The 15,144-nt window shown below is 43.8% G+C and overlaps 1 protein-coding gene across 3 annotated transcripts in view; it reads left to right on the top strand.

The window, feature by feature from the left end:
- Positions 1-15,144, top strand: part of LOC126475226 (cyclin-dependent kinase 14) — a 182,277-nt gene that overhangs the window by 118,947 nt on the left and 48,186 nt on the right. For all 3 annotated transcript variants that reach the window (XM_050102902.1, XM_050102901.1, XM_050102900.1), the window contains one exon: positions 8,148-8,341. In XM_050102902.1, coding sequence (XP_049958859.1) covers positions 8,148-8,341 — 194 coding nt within the window. The remainder of the gene's footprint in view (positions 1-8,147; positions 8,342-15,144) is intronic.

Below are 15,144 nucleotides of genomic sequence, written 5' to 3'. Positions count from 1 at the left end.
CTTGACAACCTCGTCCGAGGTGAATCTGAAAGGTTATGCTGACGTTCTTCTTTGACCAAGATGGCCCCCTTCTGATTCACTTCCTGCAGTACAGGACAACAGTGAATGCCCAGCGTTACTCGCAAACCTTGACAACCCTTCGTCAAGCGATCAAATCAAAACGACCGAGCAATATCGCCCGTGGGGTCATTCTGCTTCACGACAATGCAAAGCTTCATACGGGCAATACAATCGCGGCACTCCTGCGGAAATTCAAATGCGATTACGCCATTTTTGGTCCCTTTAAAAAGGCTCTGAGGGGTAAACGATTCACCTCGGAAGACCTCGTCCAGCTGTACGTGCGGAACTGGTGAATTTTGTGAGACAGCCATTCACCGCCTTGTGTCATTGTGGAACAAGTGTCTCAACAGCCAGGGTCAATACATCCAACATAAAGGTACTGGTTTCTGTAATTATGCCTCTGGCTCGTTTCTTTTTGCACGCCCCTTGTATTTCGTCTTCCTCGGCAAAGGAATTTCGGAGAACGGTTAACGTCCTGTTTCGTTTTCCTACGGCAAATAAAAGCAGTGGTGGAGCGCTCCTAAATGGCATCTCGTATAGATCAGTATAAAACGGGGAATGTCACTGAATTTTTCACTTGAAAGCTATTGACTGTTGCTAAAATTATCTGCTGACGATACAGCAGACGTGAGGAGTATGAGGCGATGGGTACTGGTGCCAGCCATCATAACAGCGTTATGATCAACTTATCCATGATGATCGGAAGATCACGGCCAAAAAATTGTATGCGCAGCTGAATGTTGCTTGTAATGCCATAGACAAAATGCTACGAAATTATGGTTATAATAAATTCTGAGAGATGTTTTCCGCAGATGCTTACACAAGACCAAAAATATCATCGAATGGAAATTTTTCGGGACTTGCTGGTCCATGCCTGGCTGAAGAGACGAGAGACAGCCAAATGGTGTGCTTAGTCTTCTGCGAAAGGTATGATGTGGTTCTTACGCATGTCTTGGAGCCCTACAGCAACTGTCAGGTCAGAGAAGACAATATTCTGTTTGCGACAAAATGACATCCATCCTCATAAATTGTGTGTCCATGAACGCATTGCCAAAATTGTTTGGACTGCCCTGCCACATACGTCTTATTGTCCTGGTTTAGTACCTTCAGAGCCTATGAAAGATGGACTACCTGGCCAACATTTTCGATACTCAGATTATGTCGTCAAAGCCGTAAGACAGTCGATAGCTCCGCTATTTGACACTTTTACAAACACGGAAAGTAGGGTCTTGTTCATCTTCGGAAAAAGTGCATAGTGAATAATGGTGACTATGTAGAGAAATGATGGTATGCAGCTGAAATTTTACTCTATTGTTTTTGTGCTTTCTATTGTAATTTCCTTGAAAATAAATGATAGGCGTTAGTTTCAAAATGAACCTCGTATTTGCACTGTTGCACAAGGAAGCTTAACATCAAGAGCCCATACAGCGAGGGTACAGCCGTAATTAACATGTACCACAGTTTCAAGAGCGAGCCGGCCGGGTTGGCCGAGCGGTTCTAGGCGCTTCAGTCTGGAACCGCGCGACCGCTACGGTCGCAGGTTCGAATCCTGCCTCGGGCATGGATGTGTGTGATATCCTTAGGTTAGTTAGGTTTAAGTAGTTCCAGTTCTAGGGGACTGATGACCTCAGAAGTTAAGTCCCATAGCGCTCAGAGCCATTTGAACCATTTTTCAAGAGCAGTAATTATCTGCTTTCAACTTACATTACTGTAACAGTTGCGGCAATTGCTCTCGCAGGACGTAACTAGGGGCCTCTCGACATCAGTACCGAAAAGTTTCTAGATCATGCATAATGGCATAGGTCGAATGCATTTATTCGTTATAAATATTTTACCCAACAACCACAAATATTAGGAAGATAACCTACAGCAACGCGTTTCGGGAGTGAAGCTCCTATCATCTGGTTGTCTAAGTTAATCCTACATAAAATACTCTTCAAAACCACTCAAGATCAATATACAAAAATAAATTAAATTATTCGGGCGTGAAGTCCTCCTCTTTAAAAATAACACTGGATTCTCTGCTCCACTTATGTGTTACCGCACATCCTCCAGTGTTGCTGCCGTAAGGCGGTAAACACCGCTCGTAACAGCTACCTCTTCGTGCACCAGTACTTAGTAAACGCTTTTACGGGTCTGACAGATGGGGCTTGTCTTCCGAAATGTGCTGCAGTCGATAATGTTGCTAGTTGTTTGTTAAAATATTTACAACGATTACCTTAGCAATCGCTACACAGGTCCTTAAAATGGATGACATTACAAATATACTGCATTTAATTGAAAACCGCGCTATATTTTGAATTTCCTCTTAAAATTTTACGTAATAGACATTATCGCGAACGGTATCTGACACCTTGGTGAAGCTTGGCCCGTCACATTGCACGGAACAAATGGAAACCCTTGATAACTAATTCGGTGGTATTTAAACTAGCATAGTTCATGTCGAGTGTTACATAAATATATCATGGCAGCGCGGCACACGATTTATATTTTCTTTCTTGCATCCACATTCACTGGGCAGCCACCTTGCACGTAACTCGATAGCGCCATAAATTTTGCAGCACTTTCTCGGCATAGCTGAAGCCAACACGTTGCTTCCTGGGACCACCTTGAGGGTGTAATCGGACAGCTCGTTTTTCAGTTCACTTGCCCGTCGTGAGCAGCGATTAAAAAGCTCGCGATCCCACTGCGCCCGCGTTTTCTTGCAGCCATAACTCAGGAGCCAATATTTCAAGGCGACTAGCCGCTCCCTCTACGGATGCAATTTTCCGCGAGTCGACTCAAAGGCCATAATTCGTTCAGCCAGAGGTCCCAGTGGTGCTCCTTTACGAATATGTTGCGTCTTGAAATTCTGGTTTCGAGCGTGTGGTGTGGTAGGTCTGCGGCGTGCAGTAATTCCCCCGTACGTAGAACTGTTTAGTGCATCGATGTTCTTAGCAGTGGTGCATCGGCATGCTGACATGACTTCATTGTAAGAACTGTCTGTGACGTCGGCAAGTCTTGGGGCGAGTAACGCCATGTCTTGCACCTCGGCAGACACGACCAGTTAGGAAGCTTTTCATGCAACGTGTGAGACTAGGAATAAAGTGAACCAAATGTTAAAATATGATTAACAGCAAAGAGAGTAATAGTTACCATCATAATGTTTGCTAAAAATCGATTACTCGTAGTTTTAAAATGTTTTACTATCGTTAACTGATTGTTGTCTGAAACCACCGATTGTCAGTTTATAACAAAGTAAGTAAATATTGTCTTCTACGATATCGAGGTGCTGTTAAAGCCTATTCTTCAGGAATGAAATTAAAGAGCTCGCCCAGCTTCACGGCCCAGTCCAAATGAGGAAGAACAAGATGAAAGATGGCCACATAATTAATGAGTGCCTTTGTATTCTTCCTGATAAAGCAATACGCATTGTGTTCGCAACTTACTAGGTCAGGCCGTCGATCAACATCTCCACTGCGAAACGTGGGAGCAATGCATTTTTGCTAATGCGAGAATGCAGTGACCCCTTCTAAGACGCTAAGGTATTCGAACCAAAGTCAGCCAATACGAATGCTAGGCGGTACTGCAGTTAGTTCCGGCCCGCAGCTTGCTTCTTGACTGGTAGACTTTCGGAGGGGCAGGCGTGCTGACAATGCTCGTTGCCGTCACAGGACAACATACCAGGCAGTTTTTTTTAGACCTTTGCCTAGTGCACAAGACGGAAGCCTTTTAGCAGTACACGTGTATGAAATATGGGGAGACGCATATTGCCACTCACATTGCATTTAGTTCCGTTTTAAATGAACTTTACAGGATTATCGGGTTTTGATAAAATGGTTGGCGCTGCTTTATATCTGGTAGCTTGGGGTGGCAAATACAGGGCTTTGTTGGACTTGTGGTGCGCTTCGCGGCTAGTCGCCGTGCGGCTCCACCTTGCCCCACACGGAAGAGGCGCCCAGTATGGACACAGGTGTGAATGGAATCACTCACACGCACATGTCGAGTAAGAGGCATGCAACCTACACTTCTGCTTCTTCTTGCGTGTGGGGCTAGCCATTGTCGCACGGCGGCTACGCGTAAGTCGCACAGGTGTAAAAGCTCCTTTAGCACTCCTATAGCCCGTGTGATCCGAAATATATTCCAGTGACAGGCATCCTAAGTTTCAGGTGAGTTGCACGCAGTTTGTCAAATTACGTAACGTTTATTCCCGTCGATTTTATTAAAGTGTTTATAAATACTATACAGAAACCATCTAAAATGTTTGCGTCAGCGTTTGAGCACAGCCGCCAGGGCTTAATCGTGTATTTGATTCCTTACGCAGTTTACAGACTCTGTCAATACAGTCAGCATACACACATCCGTTTATTTGCGTCGCCCTTTTCCCTGAATCACCTGAAACCAGCTCACATAATCATAGAACCTAGTATGTAAGGGACACATTTCACTAGCGTGTTCTCTTTGAACTTTTCTTCTGCAAGTGCTTTCCAGACTGTAAGGGAAATTTTGACACTGATGCAGTTTCTCCCGTTACCTTCAGCGGGAGAGGCGAACTACTTGCACTTCCTAATACTGGTCAAACAGCAGAGATTTGCAGGTTGTTAAGCACTAATGGGCGATGGATATTAGGGCACGTTTTCTAAATTAACAGCATCAGTTTCGGTGTTATTCGCTACGCTTTCAGGCAGTGAAACTAGGAGCTCAACGTCTACCATACGTATTCAGTGTTCAGAAATGTGTTAGCACTAAATCATTCCCCCGCCGCCCCCCCACTCCCCTAATTTTTGCGCTTTTTGCTTAAGCTTGCTCGCCCTATCATTAGTCTAATCAGGTGGCATTATCCTTTAAAATTGTCTTCTATTTGGGGCTATATTTCGTGGTATAGGTAATTACTTTTAACTTGAATGAAGACTTAAATAAAATTTCGAAAGAAATAGGCAGTTAAAGAAGAAACCGTCCAGAATGACTTTCATTCTGCAGTGTGAAATAACCATTTTGGAAACAACCCTAGATCGTTACGAAGCTGTTTCTCCCAGGAGTGCAATTCCATCGAGGTATAGAGACCTTTAGAGATCATAAAATAGATAAGAGGTACTGGTAGAAGAGGAGACAGGTGTGATTCGCGTCTGTGGGTAGTTAAGCCGGCGTGAGCATCACCGAGAAAAGCGAGGTTCCGCATTCGAGTCCCGGTCCAGTACACTATCGATCTGCAGCTCCCTGATTATGTTAAAAATGTCTTACATGTTGGGTCTTGCTCACTCGTCTCTTACAGGATGCCTAAGGGATGCTGCGTTCTCGGAATGCTATACAATAATTCAAGCAAATAACATTAGTAGTTTTATTTCTATAAAGTAGATTAACAATACTTTGCTTGGAGATTTACAACGAATAGTCGCAAACGATGGGCGACATGCAAACAGTTATATTCTTGAATGAGATTTTCACTCTGCAGCGGAGTGTGCGCTGATATGAAACTTCCTGGCAGATTAAAACTGTGTGCCGGACCGAGATTCGAACTCGGGACCTTTGCCTTTCGCGGGCAAGTGCTCTTCTCTGGTTCTGCGTTCTTCGTCTTCGTTCCAGCGCTTGTGGTTACGCCAGAACATTACGCATCCTGTCTTCTTCTGACGCTGAGAAAAGTTTGGAATCTGTGCCCAGTCGTTGGCGTATGGTGCGGTGACAACGTACGCCAACGCGTGCCCAGTCGTTGGCGTATGGTGCGGTGACAACGTACGCCAACGCGTGCCCAGTCGTTGGCGTATGGTGCGGTGACAACGTACGCCAACGCGTGCCCAGTCGTTGGCGTATGGTGCGGTGACAACGTACGCCAACGCGTTTCTCTCTCTCTTTCTCTTTTGTGTGTGTGTGTGTGTGTGTGTGTGTGTGTGTGTGTGTGTGTGTGTGTGTGATTTCTTACATTAGTTTAGCTAGATAGGTAGTTGTTAGTTACTTACATGTTCCATGAATCATCTGAATGATTCTTTTATCGAATTGATGTGGAACGAGTTAATCATTTATTCGCACACTTGCAACTATATTTTTAAAAGTTTATTTTACATACAGTATTACAAAATATATTTCCACTAATTTAATAAGAAAGTACCAGAATCTTTAAGGAACCGCGAAGGTGAACAAAAAAGAATTTCGGATGTTGTAGGACGTGGAAAGATACCCATTACTTGTTAACTCCGCACCGCTAACCACTACACTATGCTGAACGTGGGTAGCGTACAACCATTTCTTTCACCTTACGATCTCCTGAAGGCTTTTAATGTCCGAAATGGTATAAACTGAAATTTAATTATAGCAAGCCTTACTAAGAACAAATGATGACTTTTCACTGTGCCGTTGCCTTGAAGAGGCATTCTTTCCTAACACGCAAGTTATAATACGAAAATAATAAAAACGTAAATTCTTTAACCACTAATAAGATTTTTCCAGTGATTTTATTACAACAAATCATACCAATAACAACGCATTTTCGGGAGATCATCAATGTGCTGTTGCTTTTAAAACCAATCAGATATGGGTTTCAACTTAAACATTGAAATCCAATGTTGCGCCTACCAGGTTCTGATTGTGCCGTAGAGCATTCTTGCCTTTTATTGGTTAAACTTTCAGTTGCACATTGCCAAAATTAGCAGAACTTATCTCGTGTTTCACACGTAGCAATGCTTCCTCAATGTAAAATACGAACTGAGGTCACAAAACTCGTACAGCTTCCGCGTCCATATAAAATTTTACATCGCATGTGAAGATGGCTTAAGCCTAACGTTCATGAAGCTATGACAGACACTAAGTTTACATTAGTCTCACAGCCTAAGGGAAACACATTTGACGTCTAGTAAAGAAAATTCTATTGTTTCTCCAACTGTGGGCCAGAATTGATATCATAACCGCTTACGACTTTCTATTAAATCGAAATCAGCTATGATGCCATTGGATTGAGTCGAGGCTCGAGGAAAACAGTGAAGGAATTGGGCTTACAGGGAGACAACTAGACTTGTTAGTCACGGATTCAAGTGAACCGTGGGTGTGTTGTAGAGGGACATGTCGTGGGTACTTGGCTAGCGGCTTTTCATGCGACGTTTCGTTTCCGACGGTATCGATGTTGAAGGTTTATCCGAATCTGCTGTATCTGTAACGTTAAATATGTATCTACCAAGCCATTGTTGCGCTGCAGTTAAGGTACGTAGCTACCACGCTGGCGGTATAGGTTTAAATTCTGCTGAACAGTCGAAGTAATTGTATTTTTCAATTCATCGTACAGATTATCATTAAATAGTATAGTCATTCAAATCCTGAAGCAATCTTTAAATGTATCTGTTGGAGTTAGTGAATTCGCCCTTCGATTTTTCATCACATTCCCCTACTTCAGGTGGATCTTCTTCGGGCTGTCCTTGTAACGCTTGCTTATTCCATTTCGCTGTATTCTTTCCACTGACACTGTTCTGACGATGCGTTTGGGAACACCTGACGCTGGCGATAAATGCCAGCTGGCGGTTTATGGGACCTGGCAATTCTCCGTACCGGCCTGTGACGGAGAGGGGACATAAAGACGTGAGATCACGTCCAGGAAACTCAGGAAGCGAATGTTGTCCACGTATTTAGATTTTAGCTATGCACTACCAACGGAATACAAATTTGAAGAAAGTGTGCTGTAATGACCATTTATTAATGAAATTACTGTGACAAAAATGAATATTTTTAATAATTTTGCGTGTCATTCTGTTTAATATACCGTGCTATGACAATGAAAAAAAAATGTACACAGGGCAGGATTTGAAGCCGTATCGCCTGCTTGACAGCCGTGAACCTTAAGTGCTGTGCTGTGCTGCGCTGCACTTCCTCGGTTGAATCGTGATTAACGTTACACATGTAGGAGGTACGTATAAAATCTTTTCTGAAACCAGGTGCCGTCGCACGAAAAGCCACTTAGTCAGGTAGTCGGGACAGAACCATCTACATAATACCAAAGACTCATCAAACTGAGTGACAGGTTTGATGGTCCCCCTGCCAGTTTACTCTGCGCGCTGCCCGTTGTAATTTTTTGAGCTCTGACCTCGCAGTGTGTGCGGACCCATAATGGCGGCGTTGTTGTTTTGCAGACTGGGATGGCCTGGGCGACCGCGACCGAGTGACACGGCAGCTGTCCGTGTCGAGCGACTCCAAGCTCCTGGACGAGGACATCCGCGAGGAGGCGAGAGTCATCCTGCGGCCCAAGAAGCCGCCGCGGCCCAAGTCCGAGGTCTTCCTCAACAAGGAGGGCCAGCGCCGCACCAAACGCTACTCCGCCTTCGGGGTGAGCTGCCACGCTGCTTGCTCGGCCACACTCTTCTCTAGTTTGAACTTCACAGAAATCTCGTAATGAGGAAATACATGATATCCTTAAAGTAGCCATGCTGGTGCTGCTGCTGTGGTCTTCAGTCCAGAGACCGGTTTGATGCAGCTCTCCATGCTACCCTATCCTGTGCAAGCTTCATCTCCCAGGACCTACTGCAGCCTAGAGCCTTCTGAATCTGTTTAGTGTGTTCATCTCGTAGTCTCCCTCTACTATTTTTTACCCTCCACGCTGCCCTGCAATACTAAGTTGGTGATCCCTTGATGCCTCAGAACGTGTCCTACCAACAGATCCCTTCTTCTAGTCAAGTTATGCCACAAACTCTTCTCCCCAATTCTATTCAATACCTCTTCATTATTAGTTATGTGATCTACCCATCTAATCTTCAGCATTCTTCTGCAGCACCACATTTCGAAAGCTTCATTGCCTTCTTGTCCAAACTATTTATCGTCCACGTTTCACGTCCACGTCCACGTTTCACGTCCATACGTGGCTACACTCCATACAAATACTTGCAGAATCGACTTCCTGACACTTAAATCTATACTCGATGTTAACAAATTTCTCTTCAGAAACGCTTTCCTTTCCTTTCCTTTCCTTGCCATTGCCAGTCAAAATTTTATATCGTCTCTACTCCGACCATCATGAGTTACTTTGCTCCCCAAATAGCAAAACTCCTTTACTACTTTCAGTGTCTCATTTCCTAATCTAATTCCCTCAGCATCACCCGACTTAATTCGACTACATTTCATTATCCTCGTTTTGCTTTTGTTGATGTTCATCTTATATCCTCCTTTCAAGACACTGTCCATTCCGCTCAGCTGCTCTTCCAGGTCCTTGGCTGTACCCCTATCATTTGTAAAAATCATAACTTGGGAAATATTAGACACATAGCTTCGTGGTTTGTTCGGAAACTTTTAGAAGCTCTGAAAATATTTTTCTGTTATGCCATAATTTCGGTGTTTTCACTACTCGTCACTCGTACAATATCAAGGCGATATTAGTGTTCTGTCCGTGTACGAGTAAGCATTGCGGTATTAACAGACCTGATTGCTTCCTCGATCTGTACACAAAGGGTAGCAGTGTCATTCACTGGTGTCCTGTGTATATGATCCTTGACGTAACTGTTGAGACGGATAGTAAGAAACAAATTGGGTTCTAAATAGGTGATAAATGACATGATTATTGCACGCAAACACTCGTAAAGTGTAAGAATTGAAATATACTTAATCAAAATCACCAACTATCTTCTGTTACACAACTTCTTCTTTGATATGACAATGGGTCAGAGTGTAGATACATATACGTACAAAGACAGAACTAATCCAACACTTGTGCTTAAATGCGCTGTCGTTGGTAATAAAACTCGAAGTACTGTTCAGAGTTCACAACCATGTGCAAGGGCTAGCAGATTAACTTAAAGAGGCTAACTCTGTTCTGTCGAACACTGTACTCTTTCCGCTGCTTGCTGTGGACTAGGCGTCGACTGGAGCGTAGTCGGGCTAGGACTTCGTGTCTGTTTGTGGGTCTGTTTCAAGACAGGCCGCCTACGGTAGCACGGAAAACTTCAGTGGGTGTGTCTTGCTACTTTCGTCTCATTGGTGTGGCCCGCGATGATCCGATAGCGAGGTGTGTCTTTGTGGTGTCGATAGCTAGCGCTACGCCTATCGACAACGCCACAGGAACCTCACAAAAAGAAGTCTAATGGCGTTACGTCGGGGAGAGCACGGGGCCATGCGATGGTACCGTCACAACTCAGCCACCCCTCAGCAAATGTCATTCAGCAGAACCCGCACGTTCAAGTTCCAATTCTCGAAAAAGATGAACGGCTGTAGCTCTTCGATGTGTGATAGCAGAAACTATTCCAGCAAGCACAGGTAAACATTTCGGCGTTGTAGTTTTCTCTGCGAACAATAGACCTATGGCCGTATCGTCTTCTGGGATATCACATATGTGTTAAGGCGAGTTGTTTGGTTTCACGGAGCCCCCAATCCTAATGTAACGTCATTTGAAAGCATGCACTTTTTCGGGTAGCTGTTATCAGTATCTATGGAGGCCAGCATGGAATATGAGAATGTACAGCACAGAGAACGATCGTTCGGTGCAGAGTTTGGACTATTTGCACATCTTAGGCGTATGTGACAGTTTATGAACGGTACACCTTCGTTCCTGCTATTCGTGTGATGCACGGCGATTTGACTACTGGGGGCAGCGTAGAAATGTAGCTTGCACTCTAACATGTGCTTTGAGACGTAGACTTCCAGGAAAGATTTTTGACACTGCGTGCCTCTTTGAAGATTTTGAACTGCCTCATTATGCTTATTTACACCAGTTGTCCACTCCTATACTGACACCTATAATTCTCCATTATAGTTGTCACAGATTTGGATTCTACATACCAGATGACACATTGCGTTTTCTCTTGGTGTGTCCCAATTTTGATGCACTCAGTCAAAACTGCAACAGAGGAGGAAAGAAAAAAAATTGAGCTGCTATACTTTTCAAAAAAACCATTTCTCTACCTGTAATGGTTTCCAAGTCATGATTTTTTAAATGAGAGTAAGACTTTATGTATACCCTGTACCTACTGTGAGGCAAAGCTAACTGAAGATAGATCAGACACGCTCCAGTTTAAAGTAGTGTGTGATGTCACTGAATGTAAAAGAACGAACGAGATCGCGGAAAATGCCATTGCGGGCAGCCGCGGCGGATTGCGAGTAACAAAATTATATTTTCTAGTGGTGAGGAGGCGAAGGCAGGGAAAGTGCATATGGAACGTGCGAGAAAAGTATTAAAACCGGGTAAGTCGATGGTGCGAAAATTACAGCAGGAAGACAATGTTGGGGTTAGTATAACAAACAACAAATATTCCTCCCAAAGAAAAAAGCAGAGTGCACACTGTATCATTGATAATATGGACACATGGGTCGTTATGCAGCAGTCTTTGCGATATAGTGAACAATACAAGAAAATGCAAATTCTACGAGAACTTTGGGCTTTTGTTGCACAGAGCTGGACTTATCCGAATAGCAAATGAACTCGACAAGAATAATGGCGTGGGGTCGCGGATAGGTATCGTGTAACGGATTGAACGATGGTGTGGTTTAAGATGTCATTTATCTCGCCCTAAAGCCGTCCTACCTGGTGAGCTTTCTTTCAGGACATTTAGTCCATAGAAAGCAGGCGAGATGTACTTACCACCCATTAACAATGGCCTCGATTTTCCAGAGAGCTCAATAGGCTAGTACAAGACGCCAGCATAGTACGCTGAGATGCGTTGGTTATGATCCCAATCCAAAGCGAATTTTGTTCTCGTTTTCTTTTTTTATTATTGCTCTAATCTCACTTTTGTTAACAGCTGATAAGCGAATTCATTACTTCGGTTACAAAATAATGATAAAGAGAAAACTTAAAATTAATTTCATATAAGATTTCAAACAAATTTTATGACGAGATTTATAATTTTAGTGTGATAGCCGTCATTGAGACGTAGGTGGCATTTTGCGCTGTGAACATTTTATGGACGCCTTGCCACAGAGGCATTTAATTTTCAATAATTTAAGGGGAAACTTTGTCACTAACGTTCTGCAGACCCTGTAGTTCCGGTAATTTTTCAGCCGTAAACCAATGTTCTACAACCTACATTCAGCGGTTTTCTCCCGTACTTTGTCGTATACACCAACACATTTTAATACCCACAAAAATTACTACACAGTTTCAGATGTTCAAATGTGTGTGAATTGCTAAGGGACCAAACTGCATAGGTCCCTAGACTTACACACTACTTAAACTAACTTATGCTAAGAACAACAAAGACACCCATATCCGAGGGAAGACTCGAACCTCCGGCGGAAGTGGACTACACAGTTTGTTCCGAACCATAGATCCCACCAAAAATGTCAGTCTAACACCGTACACGCATGACTATCTCACTACTTCGAAAACTGTTGCTGTTTTAATCGATGATATGTAAGTTTATCTCGTACGCTTTCCGGGGTTGATTTATTCTTTGATTTATTCTGTGCGAATGAGAAGGGCTTCAAAACGATTTTCGCGGAAAGATGAGGCTTAAGAATCAAAATAACGAGTGCTTCAGTTACGTTAATAGTGATAGTGTCCGAGAAATGTTCTCGAACGAGCCGGTGTTAAGTTCGTTGTGCTATGCAGAGCGTGGGCGTAGGACTAGGAGCATTTGAGAGTATACTGTAGTATACTCCCCGTTCCTCCAACGCAGACAAAACGGTACTGCCACCATGCCCAGGCACTCGTTAATGCTGCTGCTGCTGCTGCTACCTCTACTACTACTACTACTACTACTACTACTACTACGAGAGTTGGAACTTAAATAGTGGCAACTATTTATTCACAACCAATACAAGAGAGTTACATGTTTGCACCTGTTACTGTCCTTCAAGGTAGTCACCAGCGTTGTGTAGAACCCGTTGGCAGCTATGTGGAAGGCGTATTATACCGTTAGCTAGCAGAGCCTGTCCTGTTGATGGTGCGAATAGAGCGGTCTACTGCCTGTCGAATCTCTGGAACAGTTGTGAAGTGAATGCAACGAAGTGGTTCTTTCATCTTCGGAATCAAATCAAAGTCACAAGGACTTAAGTCCCGGTAGTGTAGCGGATGGTACAGTACGTCTCAGTCGCGCCCGCACATTATTATGCAAAATGGTGGGTGGGTTGTGCAGAAAGTGTCGCCGCTTCTTTCGGAAAGCTGGTCGCAGGTGATGCTCCAAAAAAAAAAAGTCATACTGTGCATTGACGGTCTGCCGTGGAGGAACGTAATGCGCTAGGATAACACCATCACAGTCGTACACGAGGATCACCATAAATTTTACCGTACTTGGGCTCTGGTTAATGTTACAAGGCCAGATCAGTCAATCATTCAGACTGTTGCCCTTGCAACTGCTGCCCCTCTTCAAGAACCACCTCGTCTCCCACCTTCCAAACTTCACAGAAGCTCTCCTGCAAACCCTGCAGAACTAGTCCTCCTGGAAGAAAAGATATTGCGGAGACATGGCTTTGCCACAGTCTGGGGAATGTTTCCAGAATGAGATTTTCACTCTGCAGCGGAGTGTGCGCTGGTAGGTAGGAAGGTAGGAGACGAGGTACTGGCAGAATTGGAGCTGTGGGGACGGGTTGTGAGCCGTGCTTGGGTACCTCAGATAGTAGAGCACTTGCCCGCGAGAGGCAAAGTTCCCGAGTTCGAGTCTCGATCCGGCACACAGTTTTAATCTGCCAGGAAGTCCATATCAGCGTACACGCCGCTGCAGAATGAAAATTTCATTGTGGAAAAATTTGTTGTTGTTGCGCCCTCCAAGCAGGAGGCTCGGTTGATGCACCTCTCCTACGCAACTTCCATGTCTGCGTGACTATTGCAGGCTTCTTTCACTCCAGACTTACAGTAGTCAACCTACAGTATCTCTCCCTAATTTTATCCCGATCCCCATTTCAATGTATAACCAAGTGAACCCTCCCTTGATGTTCGGGATGCGTCTTACGAAACTATCCATTTTTGGTCAGTTGCACCATAAATTCGTCCTTTTCCTTCAGTTCAGTTTAGTCCCTCATTAATTACTCGATTTACCTACATAATCTTCAGCAATGCTCCGTAGCGTTACATTTGAAAATCTTTTATTCTCTTCGTCTGAACAGTTTATCGTACACCTGCCAATTCCGCATAAAGCTACACTAGAGACATATGCTTTCAGAAAAGGTTGTCACACGCTTAAATTTTTTTTTGAACGTTATTAAATGTGCCTTCTCTCAAATCTTTTCTTTATATGGATGCGTTGTGCGATATCTTGATACCTGTAAGTTCAGATTTATCGTCAATTCTTTAACAGCCTCTAGCGAACAGAGGAAACACAGAAAGAAATTAGCGTCGCCGAAGCAGTTAAAAAAAGTGACAGGCCCAGTTGGATAAGAAAGTAAAAGTAATTATCCATAGCTCAAAATTTTGTCAGAATTTGATACGTTCATTTAAGTTACTCCTATTCAGAGATAGGACGTCGACCGTAGTCTTGAAGAAACAATTGCAACGTTCACCTAAAGCAGTTTCGGCGAAAATGCGAAACACCTAAATCAGGATGGATAATCACTGCTAAATTAAATCCATCACAGTCCATGCTGTTGATCTCTGCGCCATATCGCTATACACTCGTCCGGGGAGCATCTCTCTTTTGGTCCTGCTGTAGCAGGCATGTCAATCTTTGGTGATCTATGCGCCTGATACGTATACTTACTTAAGCTCGCGGACCATCTCGTCGCTTGAAGCAGAAGCAGCGCTTGTAGCGCATCAAGTCAAAACTATGACGTCAGTGACGTTAATGTTTATAGGATAACTTACCGATGTGAATGGCACCCCGTTCCCTACTCGCCATGCCAACGAATTATGCCGCAAAACACGTGTTTTTGCGACTACATTCATTTTATGTTCACCCCATATTCAGATATTTACATTTACTTACATGTCATGAAAATTCTTTATTTGCGGCTTTTTACAATCTTCCATTGCAAAATTCTGCAGGGCCGTACTCTAACCAATCGTGGGCCGGGGATGCGCCAGTTGTCTGCCCATGCACTATAGCATTCTGATGGGGGTGGTCTGGATAGGGCTACTACTACGAAAATCACCTAGCATCGGTAAAGGTAAACTGGAGTTCTGGAGCAGGATTAAACAGATCAAAGTAATGTGTCGATATGCAGCAGTATTTTGGAGCATACGAATGTTGCCCAGGAAGTAATGCACCGCATTTT

Source organism: Schistocerca serialis, chromosome 4 (assembly GCF_023864345.2).
Source record: "Schistocerca serialis cubense isolate TAMUIC-IGC-003099 chromosome 4, iqSchSeri2.2, whole genome shotgun sequence".
In the NCBI taxonomy this organism is placed as follows: Eukaryota; Metazoa; Arthropoda; class Insecta; order Orthoptera; family Acrididae; genus Schistocerca; species Schistocerca serialis.
This window is presented reverse-complemented; position numbering and strand designations above follow the sequence as displayed.